The 18,991-nt window shown below is 41.3% G+C and overlaps 2 protein-coding genes across 2 annotated transcripts; both read right to left on the bottom strand.

Annotated features, from left to right (window-relative positions):
- Nucleotides 1-1,836: 1,836 nt before the first annotated feature.
- Nucleotides 1,837-2,527, bottom strand: LOC116259131 (uncharacterized). The gene has a single exon (XM_031636780.1). It carries the CDS (start codon nt 2,368-2,370, stop codon nt 1,954-1,956), a length of 417 nt encoding a protein of 138 aa, XP_031492640.1. The 5' UTR covers nt 2,371-2,527; the 3' UTR covers nt 1,837-1,953.
- Nucleotides 2,528-10,785: 8,258 nt separating this feature from the next.
- Nucleotides 10,786-17,740, bottom strand: LOC116259347 (monodehydroascorbate reductase 3, cytosolic-like). Its single transcript, XM_031637118.2, has 10 exons — nt 17,559-17,740; nt 16,788-16,859; nt 15,063-15,114; nt 14,194-14,274; nt 13,826-13,944; nt 13,500-13,719; nt 12,816-12,934; nt 12,606-12,731; nt 11,904-12,044; nt 10,786-11,275 (listed from the first exon to the last, which is right to left on the bottom strand). The coding sequence occupies exons 1-10, from the start codon at nt 17,607-17,609 to the stop codon at nt 10,952-10,954; spliced, it is 1,305 nt and encodes a 434-aa protein (XP_031492978.1). The 5' UTR covers nt 17,610-17,740; the 3' UTR covers nt 10,786-10,951.
- Between the last annotated feature and the right edge of the window lie 1,251 nt (nt 17,741-18,991).

The following is an 18,991-nucleotide window of genomic DNA, read 5'->3' as shown; positions in this document are numbered from 1 at the left end:
ACGTGGAAAAGGGGTGCCATGACTCACTCCCAACTCATCACAAACTAATTGCTTCTTCAGTTTGAAAAAGAAACCCATTTTAATTTCTCTGCAGTCGGTCCAAAAGACTGTCAACCTGTCAGCTGATAGTTAGCCGAAAGTAGACCCGTACCATTACCCTTATTGCTATTCAAACTCATGGTGGCCTACCTCGTCCCGGAATATCCCGCCGGTCGCTTTCCGTTCGAATCCTCCCCATTGATCGGCAAAAGAATCTCACAGTATTACAAAGACAAGTTTAATCGATAAACGATCGATATGTTGAATATCAATACTATTTTTGCGGTTTTTTCTAACTTATAAATGTTTATTTGAAGAACAGAACTGAATTGATACGGATTCGTGAAGACCATTTTTTATTTTCATTTTTTGAAGTGGAGAATGCATGGAAAAACACAATTTTAATGTAATCTGAGTAGCACTCTTCTAACGAAAGATCAATCAAGATCCAAATCATGGTATAATATCAATCTCTTGGTCTTGGACCCCCAAACTTTGGACGATTTATGTGAGGGCTCACGTCGTTCATAGGAAAGTGAAGCGCCTTTCTCGCCTGCTGAAACAAGCGCCTCTCAGTAAACTTCTCGTTGTCATACACTAATTAATGGAGGACCACTGTATCTCATAAGGAACGGTGTGATTCTATGTTCCACAAAAGTGGCCTCCGCATCAAATGCCCCCTCAAGGTCATACACAGAAGAGAGAGAGAGAGAGAGAGAGAGAGTCCTTTTTCTTGACTCATGAAATAAAGGCCGAGACAGCTTTAGTTGCAAGGAATGGAAATTTTGTTCTCGAAAATGCTGAAAACAGGGGATTCGGTAGTCACAGGCACACCTTCTCACTTGATTGTAAATTTCCGACACTCTCGAGGCCCGGGGAAGCCGGAAAAGCTGCTTAAAACCAGGGAGTTGCGTTGGATTGGCTATTTTGGCCGTAATTGCTCTCACTTTTCAATATAAAATCGGGCCACCCACGACGAAACATGGATGGGTTCTCATGTGCCGGAGAGGAAGAGGCCAACTGGTGCTTTTACTAAATGTTTAACTGATCAGAGCAGGGGACAGATCTATTGTCCTGCAATACCAGAGGCTTTTAGAGAAATGGACATGCAAAATGATCGAACACTTGTTGCACTAAAAGTTAAATTTGTTAGTAAAACGATACATTTTCTTTGAATCTAACTGTTAATAAAGCTTACTAGCTTGGCTGATTGAGTTCAAGAAAATGCACGATTAAGCAGAGCACAAGGGGTTAGTATAGTGGAGATAGATGGACAGTAGCAATAATACATGCAGTCACAGCATAAAACCTGAGGCAAGAAGGACATAAGTACACAACTACTCTTTCCATGTCGAACTCCAGAAAGAAGGGATTCTGCTTTACTTAGAACTAAGTACAACTGTTCTATATTTAGGACGGTTCTAAAGATACTTCAAGAGCACCGGCAAATTCTTCCTTCAAACTCAAAAGGCATGAAAGATGTTAGTCAAGTTGGGATTGAGATTAATCAAATCCAAGAACTCCAACGGCTATAATAACCAACCGCAGAGAATTTGCAGGTGCTAATGAAGGCGAATCTAACCACAAGGCTCTCTTACCATCTACCGTCCTACTCCAACATACCCAACAGGCCATTAAAGTAGATCACAGGTCTTGCCCCACCATTGACCATACTAATATTGAAACACCGTCATGGACTGCCTGGCAGTAAATCCTGATCTGGTCAGTAGTCCTGTTACAAGATGCTATTGAACGTGAATATTCAGGAAAAGATTAAAAAATATATACTAGAAAAAGTGAAAAAGAAGATCATTTATTACAAAAGCCTGGGCATCATAAAACTCAGCCGAGGAATCACAACATCACATCCATTTACATCAAAGACTCCTCTATACAAGAACAAGCCACTCCCGCTCATGCCCTGCTCAACAGAGGAAACCAACGCTCGTGGAAGTACGACTGATAAGAGATCATGAACATGAGCACCACCAAGAGCACGGCAACTCCCCAAGGAGAGCTGCCGGCTCGGTGAATGGAGTCCCTCTCCGGCAGCGGAAACACGTAAGGCAGCCACCTCCTCTCTGCACCAGAGAGCCACTGAACCACCAGGAGCAGCACCAAGGGGGAGACCATCAGCACCATCTTGATCTGATCGATCAGCCCCTCGAAGGCGGACTCATAGCTCATATACCAGGAGAGAGAGAGGAATAGAACCAGTATGAAGGAGAAGAACAGGAGTGGGAGAGGTGGAAGACCTACAGTGGACGAGTAAGGAGCACCAAGGAACCCAGACTGCCTGTTATGCTGGTGATAGTAGTAGCCAGCGGCCATGTTGGTTCGAGACTCCAAGCTGTGTGAAGTTCAACTAAGCAAGGAGATCCGTCTGGAAGAAAAGCCAAGCCTAGAAGGGGTGATCACTGATCAGAGAGGAGGAAAGAGAAGCACGAAGGTGTCGATTGCTCTCTGTTCTTGGTTATGTCACAGAAGCGAGGAAGGAAGGCTTTTATAGGAGGAAGGCACAAGTAGACAAGTTTGTAAAAGGCACCGGCCATTTGACGCTAGTGCGGCGTTCCTTTTTTTGGGAGAAAGAGAGGTCGAAAGGGAGCCTCCAAAATTATTCGTTGATTTGTCTACACGGAAATGGTGCAGCTACGCTTCGAGAGCTGTGGCTGACAGCGACTGCTTCCTTCAATCTTCATTTAGAATGAAACTTATAAAAACTAGATGCCCATTGAAATTTGATACAGTTGACTCGAGGCTAGGATATCTGCAATCTACCAAAAATTTAGGCATCTGTTACATCTAAAGAAACTGTCAGATAAGAAACCTATACATAAAAAAGGTGAATACCCATGAGTCATGAGAATTTTGATCTCATAGCCAAAGACACACACACACAATATATATAGGAGATTGGATAGCTACCAAACCCTTATATATCTTATTTAATGGGAACCATATGGACCATTGATTCTAAGCAGATTAGACAATCGAGATTATATTGAAAATATGGCAGGCAAACTGTTTTGTTAGATATTGAAATACTCCTCAAAGGAGGCAAGTGTTCTTGTGTAAGGAAACCAATTTGTTTCCCTCTTTTTATCTCTCTCTCTTTCTTTGTGGGGTATTTTTGCATCTTGAAAGAATAGCTTTCATATATTCAATTCAATATTCATCATATAATCCACTTAGAATCAATAGTCCTGATAATTCCTATTGAATTTGCTATGTAAGGGTCTCGTGGCTACCTATTTTCCATATATATATATATATATATATATATATATATATATATATATATATATATATATATATATATTATCAACAAAAGCATACACTAATACGCTATAGACAATCGACTTTCGTCCGTTGTATGTTTTTAAGTTTTGCCAACACCCCCAAGACAAGTGAATTGAGGCTTTTCTTCTTCTTCTTCCTCCCACCTCCTCTTTTTCTCGGGCTGCAACCACAAGTCACAACCCACTCTCTATCTTCTTCTTCTTCTTCTTCTTCCTCCTCACCTGCTACTCTTTGATGCTGCAACCCACAATGATGGAAGTTCATCTATCTCGCTCTCTCTTATGGGCTGCAACTGCAACAAGGGAGGTACCACTAAGTCGTTCTTTCTCACCAAGGGTTTCATAAAACCACAATCTTTCTCTCTCTCCTCCTCCTCCTCTTTCTCTTTGTCACTCTCTCTTGCCGAGGGTTTCAAAAACCCTACTGATCGATTACCTTTGAGTTTCTATTTCTTCAAGTTCAGTTCTCATTTTTTGACTTGGAGAGTATGATTTTCCTTACTTCATGTAAACTAGCTAACAAGAGTCGAGCTCGAGCTCGAACTCGATTATCGAGTCAAGCTGGAGCTCGAGTCGAGTAACAAGCAAGTCGAGCCCGAGCTCAACTCGATCAACATCCCTACATGGGGGCCATTTTCAAAGAAATCGATCCAGAATAATGTGATCCATTATTGATCTCCCCCTTATGCAGAAAAAGAAAGCACCATGGATGGACTAAAAAAATAATACATGCCATGCCACTCGATGAAAGCTTAAAAGGCGTTCATAATGCAACTTAGCAGCTACATTATGAGCATTTCATTTACATCGCACCAAAATATCATTAAAGCATTTGCTTACTCTTTTCTGAAACCGTGGGCCCCGCTTCACCCTCGCCATTCGTTAGTGGAATTCTGGATGGATCGAATCAGCGAGTAGCTGTCGCCACGTGGCATGATTAAGGGCAAAGGGAAAGGAAGGTGGAGAATCTTTTGAACACGTGGCGCGAAGAGATTCGAAGGACGTGCTTTGTGGGTCCCACGTGCTCCGAGGACCGAGAAACGATTCACCCTCGGGTTGGGAGGAGGGAATCCAGACCCGTGACTATGCACGGGGCGGGGCGGGTTGGCTTACTACGTGTTCACAGATTTGGATTAGGCTTTGGATTTGAATTGAAATGAAGAACAGTTTATGGCATTCAGGAACCGGTTTGTAGATTCACTATCTAAATTGGATCCGACTCGGACTTTTATTTTCATATATAAATCTCAATATCGCCTTTTAGGTATACGACCAAATTCAGACTGCATTTTGATGTGTTAAGAACCAACTCTTGAAATGCATTGATATGGTGAACCCGAATTTCGATCATATAAATTTTAATTGGACCTCACTTCCTATATCTATATCTAATCTGATTTTTTAATTGACGTCGCAAATCCGATCCATTGACACCTCTATCTATTCAACATAGAACCGGAGCGGCGCCCGAGAATGTGGGCATACCACTCGTTATCACCTTTTGGGGGAGAGTAATCTGATCCTAAGGGGAGGGGAAGGGGGATCAAGATGATGACCACCTTATCCACCACCGCCCCTACTCGCATCTTTGGCTTTAGCTTTGCCTCACCATTTTTGAATGAAGAAAGAATAAAGAGTCAGTAAGATGTTGTTGGATGGTTTGAAACCAAAAAACTATTATAATATTAGAGAGTATTCCTACAAAGACCATACCATGAATAATTTGTGTATCATACTTTATTCCTCATGAAAGCGAACTGAGTCCCCTGAAGTTAGGATGGAACCGATTCCTTCTCTTCTCTCTAACATCATCCGCAACACCGAGGGACGTGGAACGCGCGGGCCGTATCCGTCTGCAGCTTTCCCCCTCATCACATGCAAAATCAACCGTACGTCGAGATCCGATGGACGGTGGGCATAATGTTGGATCACCAGACATACGTAAAAGTCCATACCATGGTCCTGGTTCGAGCGCCCCCGTGCCCAGTCAGGCTAGGTCGATCCAATAGCTCTCGTGTTGGGACTGGGTCCGGCGCATTCACCCCATGTTTCATTTCTGGAGCCAACAATGCAATAGCGGCACGTTACATCTATTTCATAGGAGCCTTCCACAAGCGGAACCAATGACGGTCTCAATGACCCATTTTTGCGCAATCGAAAGATCATCTTCTACCCTGACCATTGATGATACTGAAGGTCACTGATTCAAATCAAACAAATCTTGAAAATTGTGGGCATCGCCAAAATGAGATCAATGATATTGCTTTCGAGTGACTGCGCCTAGCAATTAACGATCCAAGATCTTTCTGGACACCATGATCACGTCCCCGAACAAACAGGCTCGCACTCATGGAACCTGGACCCCAAGAGGGATCATCGGCTTACTACCTGCTATAAAATTAATTTGTGACCAAAAATGCCCTTCATCGGATCCCGGTCACAGGAGCAGCTCCCAAGTCCGATCCCTTTTGAAATACATTTGCAAAGTTCAGTTCAGCAGGTCGTTTCCCTTTATGATACATTCGGATTTGGATCCCATCCATGCTTTAGTAGCTTTGAATTGGTTACTTTACTCACTGTGGTCGTGTAATAAAAGGAAAAGGGAGGGGTACGTTAGTCAAAAGCTTTCTGTTCAGCCAATTTCGATGGAACCAAACAAAACCGCAGGGACGCCACTCTTTCATATACCTCTCACTCACTCTCTCTGCCCTCTGTCTCTCTCTCTCTCTCAAGATTAGTTATGGCCGCTGCATTCGAGTCGGAGTCGGCCGGCGGCGGAACTCGACTGAGCTACCAGTCGACGTGGTGGGACGAGTGGCTCTTCTTCTCCTTCCTCCTACTGCTGCTAATGGGTTTGTGCTGGTACGTACTCTTCGAAGCCATAGTGGTGGCCGCCGTGGAGCAGCTGAAGCGCCTGGTGGTGGTCTCCCCCTTGCTTCTCGTGGTGGTCGTCCACTGGCTATCCCTGCTGCCGGACTCCCATATCGCCCACCGGGCCACCTCTGGTGGCGCTGGCCCCGCCTGGGGCGTCGCCTTCGTACTCTTCCTTCTCCTCTTCGTCTTCCTCCTCTGAATGCCTTCTTTCTCTCTCTCCTTCTCTTTTAGCAGTGTATAATTTGTACTGCCGTTCGAGGAACTGGGCATATGCTCTGTACCGCACTTCAATGTGATCAAATACAAGAATGTGAATTTTAGTGTTTAGTGCTGCACCACCATGTGACCGATCTACCTATTTTTGACCGTTTAAAGGGAACAGACAAGTTCTCCGGCCGGTGGGAAGCCCGTATGCCATGCTCTGCTCTGGTTGTCACTCGTGAGTGGACTCTTCTGCTGCATCCTCTGCTGCGCAAAGAATGCCGCGCAAGAGTTGCTTGATTCTGGTGCGGTCGCCTAACCAGTTCCCAATAACCCTCTTCTTCTCCAAAGCTTCAATGTTGGTTGCTTTTCAATTTTCATGGAATTCACCGCAGGCGTCTCTCTCTCTCTCTATTATTGGGCTGTATAGCATCTGAGTATGGCAGTGGACATGTGGGGTTGCAACCCCCATGTGTCCTCTGTACAATGGGTATCCAATAGAGATTTTTATTGGATGAAGGGGCAACGCCCCGCCATTAATCGTGCCAATCACGATGTAAAGTTCACCAGTAATCACCACCCTCTTCGAGATTCATTCAGCTTTACCTTTAATTAAATCATAACCAAGTAGCAAGCGCCCGAAAGAGCAGGACCATATGAACCTCCATGCTCAGAACTCTTCATTCCATGGGCCCGGCTGAACTCCTCTTAAGTTGGATGGGCCTCACGTGGCTTTGCCATTGCCGTAAAATTTTTTGAATTCTGAGTGCCATCCATGGCTGCAACAAAAAAAAAAAAAAAAGAAAGACGGTTTTTCCTGCAGTGAATGTGAAACTTACCCCTTCGTCACTTAGCTTCACCCCAGCTGAATCTGCTTGTCGCTTGTCCTTTTTCCCCAGCATTGATTCATCTCTTTCATCTCAGATTGAAGGTGACAACCATTTAACACGTTGAAGACCTTGTAGTGTGAACTGTGAACCTAGATGTTTTTCACCTATTACTTGGCCTGGCCTGAATGGATTCTCCTTAAAGAAATTTGTTTATTTATCGTGTAGCCGTTCTGCAGCTGCCAAGCCAAAATTTAATGGTTGTATTAATACTGAATTGGAGGCCTGGAATTAAATATGTTCAAGACTGATCAGAATGTGAACTCCAACGCCAGTTTTTTCATTTCATATGAATGAAAGTGGCAGGTGGCGTTTCCCAACGCAGACAGTGCTACAGGCCAAAACCAAAGGATGGATGAGTTTTTCTTTTCTACTTCCACACAACTGATTGCTTGGCAAACAATTGGGTTAATGAGAGCCCAAACACAAATCATCTGATAACGGAACTGTAAAAATCTAATTCTCTCATATTGTTAGTATTAGATAGAACTCTGTCAATGTACTTAAAAACCTTACACTTCCTGGAATTATCTCCTGGATGCAAATGATTCAGATCCGATACAGGTAAAATACATTGGAAGTTACTTCGGAATCGCATTCGATAGAACTGAAAATGACATGCCCACAAGAAGCCGATCAGTGGATCGGCGCTTGCATCGCTTTATCTTGGAAACTGGTAAAATCCATAGCCATTGTAGCAATCCCCATGCCTTTCTTAATTGGTCTTCAAGCTAAAAGCTGGATCTTCCTTTTTCTGGGGATGACCATGGCGGCTCTTCCAATGGCAGAGCATGGGGCACACGTTATATAGATCACAAGACCAGCTACGTGTACTTAGTTGAGTTGGGGCTTGGTGATGCGGACCTTAACGAGGGCCTAAGCCCTTCTCGCACCTCCCCCACGTCTGCCTACGCAGAGCACTTATCAGGAGGCGGCTAGCTCCATGCTGTAGGCTACGCTAGCCCTTGCGGCTTGGCCATGGCCAATAGCCAGCGGCCAACCCCACTCATCCAGCCTGCTGGCTGCATGCCAGGAGCTCGGGCTTGGCCGAGCAGTACATCTGGGCCCGAGCCACCTCGAACCTAGCTCGTGCCTACCAGCAGTCCCGATGCACTTGGTGCACTTCAGCTAAAGCCACACCCATGCCAAGATGAAACCCCATGTTAACTCGACGACGACAAACGGCCAAAGCATGCCACCACACACATGGAGATCCACCTCAGCACGGACCCACACATGTCCACTTGGCATCTGCCACCTACACACCACCTCAGCACATGTGGGCCAGCGTGCCACCACTTGGGAGGCTCAAGTCTAGAATTTTTTGGAGAGATGAAGACAAATGGGGTCTTCATGGAGGTGTGCCCTATGAAACTACTCTAAAACCTTAAATTTATAGTTAGATTTAGGTCGACTTGGGTTCAAATATATAATAAAACAGATGACTGAGTTATTGCCCCCATAAACCTGAGTCAATTTGGTTGTTAACTATATATTTAGTACTTCATGAAAAAAAAAAAAATCTATCTTTGCTCCTGCCGCCATCTAGCTTTAGGGAATAAGATGCTTGTATTTGAATTTCTTTGGTTGTGATTGACAGGATGGTATTTCCTTGTATTGTGCAGCCTTAGGTTTAAAACCCTGAAACTAGCCGTTTTCCCGTTATGCATTGAATTATGTGAATGAAATTTGCGTCTCTCTCTCTTGCTCGTCTCCACCAGCACATTGGTATTTCCTAACGAGCTCCTTCCCTTCTGTTGCAAATTCCATGGTGAACCAACATGCTAGACGGCTTCTTCACTGGGCAACCCACTCTTGTAGTTGGGCAATCCTCGGTGGAAGCTAGGACAAGTAAAAGACGGGAAGCTTGGCACAAAGAAGCAGTACTGACGAGCGCCCTCACTAGTAACCCCTGCTACGTGTAGCATACAGTGGTCGATCCTTCATCCGTAGCTTAGATCCCACGCAGCCGCAAGTCGTGGCCGAGACCCTCAGGCAATCACAACCCGTCTCCCAACTGCCAAGCCATGACTCTCCTCCCGTCCTGCCACGGCAACGCCCGGCTCTTCTAGTCATGCGTTCCTTTCTCTTTATCTCCCCCTCTCTCGCTGTGGTTTGGCAGCATTACACACCCCAAGACACTGCTCCCACTAGATAGTGAGAGATTCATCTGTATTGTGAGGATTAGCTTAGCGGATGAGATTCTTGTACTTCATATTGGGCGTTGCTTGTAACACTTGGCGACTGACTACTTTTAGTAGGAGAATCCAAGGACTTTAATCCAGTTTGCCAAACAACAACAAAGCCTTGAGCAAAATGGGACCCGGATCGCATCATTTAAAGCCTTTACTGTCGTTCATCTAATGGGACCATGCACAGTGAAGTTCATTATATCCTCAGTTGGTCTCGGTAGATTGGAATAAATCAACTCCGGGCAAGGTCTCCCCCATCCTTCCTTCATTGCAGATGGGGACGTCTGACTTTTTCAATAGAAGGCAGTGATATTTGAGAAACCTAACGGCACAGTCCAATGTAGCAAGCAGATGTGTAATGCAATCATTCCTATCTATTGAAGGATGAATCGCTTGGTAAACTAACAGCTGAACTGAACCTACTGCAGGCAATGCATGCTTATATACAAATTGACCTTAGAAGGAGTGCCCTTCAGAACTCCCGCCGTTGACAGAATCACCACCGGCATAATGTCACCCTTAAACCTTGCCACAGTGAATGCCTTCACTGAGATAAATGCGTCATTTGTTCTGTATGATGACTCGAGCAAAAGGTCCGTAGACGAGGCTAAGGCAGATCGTTTTTCTTTTAACTTTTAGCGGAGGGCCTTAGGTCCTAATAACTCCCTTGAAGAATACGCCATATTTCTCTCTGTCAATCCAGATTCTCTTGTCCACGAGACAACAAAGGAAGGACATTTATTAAATACTTATTTCCATCATTTGAGGGTAGGAGAAAGGACTTTGTCGACACCACACACAAAAGCAGCCTTAGAATCGAGGTGGCAAGGACGAGGAGCCGGAGCCCTCCACGCCGATCGATGTGCGACTGTTTCTTTGTCCTTCACGCAGGTTGTCCTAACAAGATTTTCTACAAGCGCTCTACTCCAATTTAGCGTTTAATATTATAATTCAGCATCTGATCTTATCCGCAATTTTGTGTGCTTGAATTATATTCGCATTCTACACGCAATCATAAGTTACAAACATCAACTTTTAATAAATTTGCGTTACATGATTATGCACAACCTCTTTTAATAAGCCAAAAGTTTACTGCGAAAACCAAGCAGAAATTTCGCAGATCAAGATTTAATGGCTATTTACACCGAGTCAGAACTTCAAGATGCAGTCCCAAGATCTTTTAAGGTTTGTTTTTGTCTAGGATTGCGAATGCAGGCGTAGGAAATGCAGTCCAGTATAAGTGACCACTTCGGTTCTAGAGGTTATCAAAGTTATCCAGCGACTCCAAACACGTTCCTTGAAGATATCGTCATCAATCTTATTACTAGCAGGACAATGACAAGGCAATACGCACTATGATATTACATTGACAAAAACAAGCACAACACAGACACCAAGCACCAATACAACTACGCTTCTGTCCAGTGTCCACTCAAATGGAATATGAAGACTCTTTCAATCAAAATTTACAAGCAAAGCCAATGCCGTCCTTGATAAGTAGATCTGTGCTTTCAACCGGAGGCTGGATCCTGGCTATCTTCGCTAAGGCCTTGTTCTCCTCTGGTGTACCACCTTCAAGGAATGCGCCCACAACCTTTCCATCTTTAATCCAGTATGTACCAAACTTCGGCTTTGGAGATTCAGGATTATTGTCACCAAAGAGGACAGTCTCACCAACATTGTCCCCATAAAACTGCCATGACAGATCAAAGGCGCGGGAATAGAAGTATGGGAGGTAATCATACTCTTCAACTGCCTCTCCCCCTTCAGTTTCCTTGATGTGCTGCAACAGATTATAAAGAAAATATGTTAATTGCTTGCAGAGAATGTACGAGATTATATCCAGCGTCCAACTCCAAATTTAGATTAAAGGTACGCCATGTGAATTTTTTTTTTAATATATTTTTTCCATTTTTCATTAACTATTTTTTCACTAGAAGATGATCCTTCTACTCCTGAATGGACTCCTAGCATTTGTAAGAGAAGTATTTGCAGAACGAATGTGGTTTAATGGAAACAAGATATATTTCGCTGTCATAAATTTCAAATGACGGTTACATATATCAGCGCAAAACTCTTACAACTTAATCATGACCAGACCCTCTTGAACTTGAAGCCAGTCTATGCAACTAATAGGTGCTCTTCTTTTATTTTCCAGTATTTGAGTGTCTCATTTTGCATTAGCTAGTGTTTTAAGCTCCCTATGCTTAAAACTGAAATTTACATGCACTTCATCACTTTGAAGCAGGATTTGATATTTCACTTTCCACCAAACGGATGAACTATTGAAGCTTAAAACAGCATGTATTTTCAGGAAGACAACGTCTGTTGGTCATGTCAAATCATAATCAGCCATTTATTGTGTTAAGTTGTTAAATAACTTTTCAACCATTATGGGCAAAAAAATTTACCTTCACAGCCTGCTCTGCAGATTTTCTGGCGTGATCAACATGTTCCACTCTTCTCATTTCGTTGTACAACTTCAATGGAAAAGTTGCCACATCGCCTATTGCATAAACACCAGGTACACTGGTCCGGAAGAAACCATCTGTCTGTTCCATGAAATGACATGAGAAAGTTCAGATACTTTTAAATGCATATATCATCGATATGTTATTGGATTTATGAGGATATGTTAACACTGGAAACTACTATCTTTAAATTTACCAAAATAAAATACATAGGTCAACAAGGACCTTGATGTCACTAGTGCTGCTAGTTTTTCCTCACATACTATTCTGAACATGTGAACAATACGTTTATATTGGAAACTGTCAACCATGTTTATAAGAGGTGTAAGTGAAGAAATGGGAACACAAAAGGTGCATTTTTTGCAATATATGATGATGTAAGTGATTGCAACAGTAGTTTGTGGAGCATAAATCCACGTCATCATGATCAACAAACTGCTGTGCTGACTGTGAAAACGATGGCCACATGACCAAAAATCATATTGCCAAATAAGACAAGAAATTCATAAATTGTACTTTGATCATAACGAATGTGACATAGGAAACACCCGTGCAAAGGAGCTATGACAAACTCGAAAGAAGGATGTAATAAAAGGAAAAATAGAAAATCAGATCTTAAAGAGCATTTCAACCAAATATCACCTTGATTCCACCTCTCTCCTCCTCGACTTGACCCTTAAATAATGCTGTGAGTGGTCTGCCTCCAACGCCAACAATAACAATATCAGCATCCAGCACCCTTCCATCCTTTAGTCTCACTGAACATACCTGAAAAATGAAGACAAGATATTTGAGCATAAAAAGTTTCAGTTATCAAGATCACAAAATGTCATGTGTAGTGGACGAACTTACATCTTCATTTGCATCTGTGTCAAACCCAGCAGCCACTGTCCCTTTAACTATCTTAATTCCTTTTGTTGCATAGTAGCCCTCATAGAAAGCTGCTAGCCCTGCAGTGAAAAGGCGTGGCACTGCAAAGCAAGTGAATATGCTTTAGCAGTCTAAACACTAGGAAAGAATACTATTCAGCAGGAAACTGAAGTTGTATGACCATCTTATACTCAGTCTAACTGATAGTAAAAGAAAACGACAGAAGAAGTTCACCAGTCTCTTTCTATAAATAACTAGTACAAGATTATTTTTCCCGGATCACTTAGTGAAGTACTTATGTGAACCTTATTTTAAGATAAATTTCCAAAACAGACTGTCACCACAGAGACAACCGTCTTTTTGACAGCTATTTGCACAGAGTAATAGGTTAGGTCACAGATGCCATTTCTGAGCTACCTTATTCATAGCTACTAAATCTTTTCATCTTGAGAAGCACTTACTTGCACTTCAAGTGTATTCATTTTAACATTAAAAAAATAAACTCAGCAAGTTGTAGTACCAGTTATAACATTATATTTTTAATGCACCTAGTTTAGTGACAAGTATATATACACTGGTCCACAAAATAAGTGTTCCCAATATAACTAGATGATCTGCAGATCAAAAGAGAGCTCTACACTGCCATTCTGGAAAACTGATACTTACTACACCATGGCTCAGGATAGACCATCGTGACATCATAATCATTAATCCTCATTGCTGCACCCAATTCGAGACCTATGTAGCCGCCGCCAACGATCACAGCTTTTCCACCCTCTTTTACTTTAATTGCTTCCACAAGATGATCAGCATCATCAAGGTCCCGCAAATAGAATATGTACTTAGCATCCGCTCCTTGAACACCAAAATCGGACAACCTGATGACCTATGAAATGATAAAAAGAGAAACAAATGATGAAGCATAAACAAATGATAATGCACACTCACAGTTTTTTTCATCACTTAAAATTTTGAGTTTTTGCCATACATACCGTCGAGCCAGTTGCAATGAGCAGAATTTCGTATGTAAAAGTTGTTTTGGCTGCACTTATGAGGATCTTGGAAGCAAGATCCACTTTTACAATCTCAGTGCTAAGAATGAGCTCAATACCTATGTACACATAGAAAACATTAGCTATGATGTTCTACACCAAACTAAATAAATATAGGGACAACAAGGATCAAGTTCAATGAGTATCAACGAAGGAAACAACACAAACAAAAAAATTGTGATCAGAGACAACTTGAGATCACTTCTATCCACTCTTTTGGTTACCCTATTGGAACTATAAATAGTTTCTTATCTGTTTATGTCAGAAAAAGAAGCAATTCGTTCATGAAAATGGAGATGGCTTACAACCTTTCTCTTTGTACCATTCAGGCAGCAATCTTTCTCCACCACTCCCAACACATACATGAAAGCCTGGAAGTCTAGCAGCCCCTATTATGACAAGAAACTGTCAGCGCATGTATGGACACCCTGCCATCACTTCAAAAATTGATATGATATGTCTACATTAAGAAGCATAAGAGTAACAACAGAATCACAATCATCATGTAGTAACTTGAAAGCTATTAACCAATATATTTGACATAAACCAATGTTGTATACAAAACAATATGCACCGAACACTACATAATCTTCACCCATCAACATAGTAGATGAGACTGATTCAACAATTTTATTGTGCACAAAAGGAAGCAATAAATGCCCATAAAATTTTATGAGTTCCACTACATTGCAGAAAATTATTCCACAGCATCATAATACAAAATATGTCAAATGGGATTAGAATTTATGACTGCAAATGTTTAAAGGAGAGATACATAGAGAATCATCTCTTCACATGCATTCTGAAGTCTCAAAATAATTGGTTCATGCCTATTACTTTTGTGACTAGATAATTTAAATATAAAATTCACACTGCAGGTACACATTGAAGGTGATGACTCTGAATACAATGATTTCCATATGATTATGCATGCACCACATGTATTTATAAATGTTGAAAAGAAAGCCGTTATCTGTTCCTCAAAGGAATAACTAGCATACCAATTATATCATTATTTCTTTGTCTTATAGCCAGTATTCAATTGAGAACTCTGGCATGTAAGTACCACGTATGATTCCTACGAGATGCACACAGCATTAACACATTCTTTTGAAGGGAAATGACTGAGTATATAGTATGACAAAAAAAAAAAGAAAAATTCCACAAGGTGGCATACCTTCAGGGAAGAGATACCCTTTGCTAAGAGCTGGGCGCTCATAAGGAGCTACCTGCAACAAGTAAGAGATTTCATTCCTAACAGAAATTTTTTTACACAAAGGAGATTAATCAACTAATGCATTTGACATAGTCTTTTAACAGTTCAAACAATCTGAAATATGAACTAATTATGGCATTATAGGAAAACATTAAAAGGTTCGTAAACAATGGCGAAGCAGAAATATATTTGGAGATTAACAATATGACTAACAATTAGATTCTTGTAATATTTGTGCTAATTACTTAACACAGGATGCAAGTCTTGGCAATTAGTATACTTAAATTATAATTTCTAGGTTCAGCCAACAAGCATCGCGAGGGACAGGAAGAAGGAAGTCCAATAAGTCAACAGACTGAATTAGTTTTTTCCTAATACTCCCATCACATGTTGGGAAAAAACACAGATGTAGAGATCTAGTTACAAACAAAAAATGTCGTGTGAGAACATATTAAAAATGAGAACTATCTCTGAGACCATGAGCAGAAGGCTACACAATATGAACTTTTATAATTTATAACACCATCATCTTTACGTTCAAGGTGACAAATAAATCTGTAGTATAGATCGAGTAAACCTTCTTTCCATGATGTTTACTCACAAAATTCTTGTTAAGGATGTCATACGCACATAATTCATTTGCTATATCGCCCCCAGAAACTTCTGCATGTTAGAGATGCGCTATAAATTCCATCAGTAATTCTCGTTTGAGGGTCAATCAGAATTACGAGGAGTCACACTAATGTGGATGACATATCTCATTGACCAGGAAGTCACGGAAAATCAAGTCCATTCTACCTTCTAGGATCCTCAGAGCATCTATACTTCAACCAAGACCGAGTTTATGGAGCAAAGACAGGTCTGCCATTGGTAGGGCAGTCAACTGATCAAACTTAAGCGCTCAGAGTTAAGACCAGCAAACCAGACTACTGGTCAACCTAGTCCTAAATGTCAAGGTTACCTACGAAAGTAAAAGCCAAAGAAATATGCTGGATATAGCTAATGTTTTCAAATCCAAAATGACATGATTTCTCGATCTATCCAAGGGCTTCAGAAACGTCGTCAGATATCTGGCAGAGTGTCACGCTGATCAGGCTGTTACACAAGTCCCAAAGCAGCGTACATTATGTAAATGTTCAGACCATGAGAAACAAATTCGCAGGAGATTCGATCTATACTCTCTTGCATGATGAAAAAAGCAGTCACCCTATACAAAATTTTGTTTTCCTTAATCAAACAACTTTGCACATCAGACAAAAAAATCATCACACGATTTGCTATATTGAAGCTTGGGTTTTTGAAATATATATTTGTAATTTGGGTCACGTACATCTTTTTCATTCTTGATGGAACTACCGACAACTAGCCTGGTAACTGTGTTATGACCAGACTACCGTCGATACTTGGACCAGCAGTAATGTGATCCCTTGCAGAAAACTCTCTGTCATCTGATATTTTATCTTCATGTATTTGGGCTTAAATATAGCAACTATATTGTTGAAACTGGAAAATCCTACAATAAATTCTAATGGATCACAAAAGGTAGAGAGAGAATGAGAGAGAGGGTTAGCTTCTGGTATAAAAATTCAGCAGGATAATGTCATAGTAACCATTGAAGAAGAGTTAGTCTCACTACACGTGTATTCATCTAAAATGAAAAGAGAAGGGTCAATTAGGAACACAGACCGCCTCCTTGGAAATGATCGCTAGTTCGCCAGCCTTGAGACCAAGTTTGACAAATTCCCTGGCAGCGTACCCCTGAAAACGTCGGAAAACTAAGTCTTAATCAAAAAAGTCCAATCAAAAGGTTGTCATCTTACTCTGTAAAATATCAGAATCCAACTATTGACTGGAATAGGGACACAGGGGTAAATTGAATATCTGAAATACAGGAAATTAGCAGTCACCTCCAGTCAATAACTTATCACAATCAATAATCATTTTTCTTATAGGCCACTCCGGAAAACAAAAATACAAACTGAGAATAATTTCATGAACCATATAGACAGTAAATAACAGCAGCATTCTCTTGGCACTGCCCTGTGATTTTCGACAACCGAGACGACCATGATCCAGTTCGGGATAGGATTCAGCATCACCATCCGGTCAACGAAAACAATTAATATGAAATGGAATAGAAAATCGACTTCCCTCTGTTAATGAGCTAGAAAACTTTATGTTGGAAGCATCGAGCTCACAGAAACTAATACAGTCAGTCAGATAGTCAACTGTCGCAGGAGCTACAAACAGGGCCACGTCCAAATTAAAACGGAATAAAGATTAAAAACAGGTAGTAGAACTTAGAAACACCAACGATCACGGGGGACAATTATTCTGCCCTAATTCAATTCGGTCTAACATGCCAAATCAGAAAAGACACGACACCCAATCGTCGGAGAGATTATTTGAAATCACCAAAAACTGGAAATCGGAAAGAGAGGAGGTAAGGAAAGATACCGCGGCCACTCCTCCCCCAAGAATCACGTACTTGAAATGCTTCTCCGCCATGATACCAAGAGAGAACAAGATGGAGGAATGTTGGAATCCAGCAATAGAGGATGGACGTCGATATATAGCGCGTGGGGGCCGAGAGGAGATGACCGGCCCCGCAGGGGCAGGTCCTCGACGACGGGAAAAAACGCGGAGTACTGTTTTTCGTCAACGGTCGCATGGTGGGAGAATAGTGGGCGCCCATACGAGTTGGAATGGGTAATCCAAGTTTTTGATGGACTCATTAGTGTTTCATTGATCAAATTAACAAACAATTAGAAAACTGAGCCTGCCGACCAACATTATCAAATAAAAAAATAAATACGGGAGAAAGCTTCAGAGAACGTGGAACACCTTCCCTGTTGGAGAAAAACAAAAGGTTCAGATCTGTTTGAAGGAATTTCCCCGTTCACATTGCGATTGTCAACTATTAGTATGAAAAAGTTGACGAGTCCTCAAAAGAAAACTGTAAAAGTCAAGACATTTAGTCATGTGCAGTGACGGAACCAGCGTCGGGCTGGCGTGGGCGCAGCCCAAGATTTCTCCATTGGATTTCTTTTTCCAGCTGCAATTGTCATCAATCATTTTTAAAATAAATGCACTCCACTCGAAGAGGGATTCTCTCTATTATATTTTAAATTATATGTTCTAAGTTCGAACCCATTTCAAAACTCATACTCGGTGATGAGAATTGCTTCCATATGAATGGATTCATTGCTTGTAACCTACTAAGTTAGGATAATTATTCACATTATATATATATATGTATATTAGGCTACATTAATCCATCCAGTGTGCAGTCACATGGGATCCTGGATCAGGATTGCCATGTTTCTTAGGGGGCGTTTGGTATCTATAATATATTGTTCTTGTTTAATGATTCTACACCAAAATTTAGAGTAGATTTATGAAACATTATGTTATAGGGTTTACAAATCTACCTCAATTTTTTAAACAACTTCACTAAATAGTAGCAATATAAATTTGCCCTAAAGATTGAAGCAGATTCATAAAATAATAAAATTAATGTACCATGAATCTACCTTAATTTTTTAAGTAGGTTCATCATGTTCAAATAATCAAGTTGAGTTTGAGTTTGAGTTTGAGTTGGAGATCAAAGCTTCGTCAAACATCCCTCAATGTTTGTTTATTTTTACATTAGTATCTTCAAATATTTGCTTTGTTCTATATGTGAGTGCCCCTTCGTATGATGAATGGGTGCCCCCTCCAGAAAACTTTTCTGGCTCCGCCACTGGTCATGTGTTGAAGATTTTGAAAGATAGTCAAGGGTTTATAAAAGGGGTTGTTGTTAAGTTGTTGATAATACTGATTTCAAGTTTTTCTTGAGGTTGAAATTGAAACTGTTAAGAGACAGGTTGGGAATCGTCGAACCAAGAGTT

This window comes from Nymphaea colorata, chromosome 8 (genome assembly GCF_008831285.2).
Source record: "Nymphaea colorata isolate Beijing-Zhang1983 chromosome 8, ASM883128v2, whole genome shotgun sequence".
NCBI lineage: Eukaryota > Viridiplantae > Streptophyta > Magnoliopsida > Nymphaeales > Nymphaeaceae > Nymphaea > Nymphaea colorata.
This window is presented reverse-complemented; position numbering and strand designations above follow the sequence as displayed.

What these genes read in the sequence shown, in the direction of transcription:
- LOC116259347 (XM_031637118.2), bottom strand. Translation starts at nt 17,609, where the DNA reads ATGGCGGAGAAGCATTTCAAGTACGTGATTCTTGGGGGAGGAGTGGCC. An exon ending in TGAATGGTACAAAGAGAAAG is followed by an intron (nt 13,945 to 14,193) that starts GTTGTAAGCCAT and finishes ATGTGTACATAG; the next exon opens with GTATTGAGCTCATTCTTAGC. An exon ending in ACACAGATGCAAATGAAGAT is followed by an intron (nt 12,732 to 12,815) that starts GTAAGTTCGTCC and finishes TTCATTTTTCAG; the next exon opens with GTATGTTCAGTGAGACTAAA.
- LOC116259131 (XM_031636780.1), bottom strand. Translation starts at nt 2,370, where the DNA reads ATGGCCGCTGGCTACTACTATCACCAGCATAACAGGCAGTCTGGGTTC.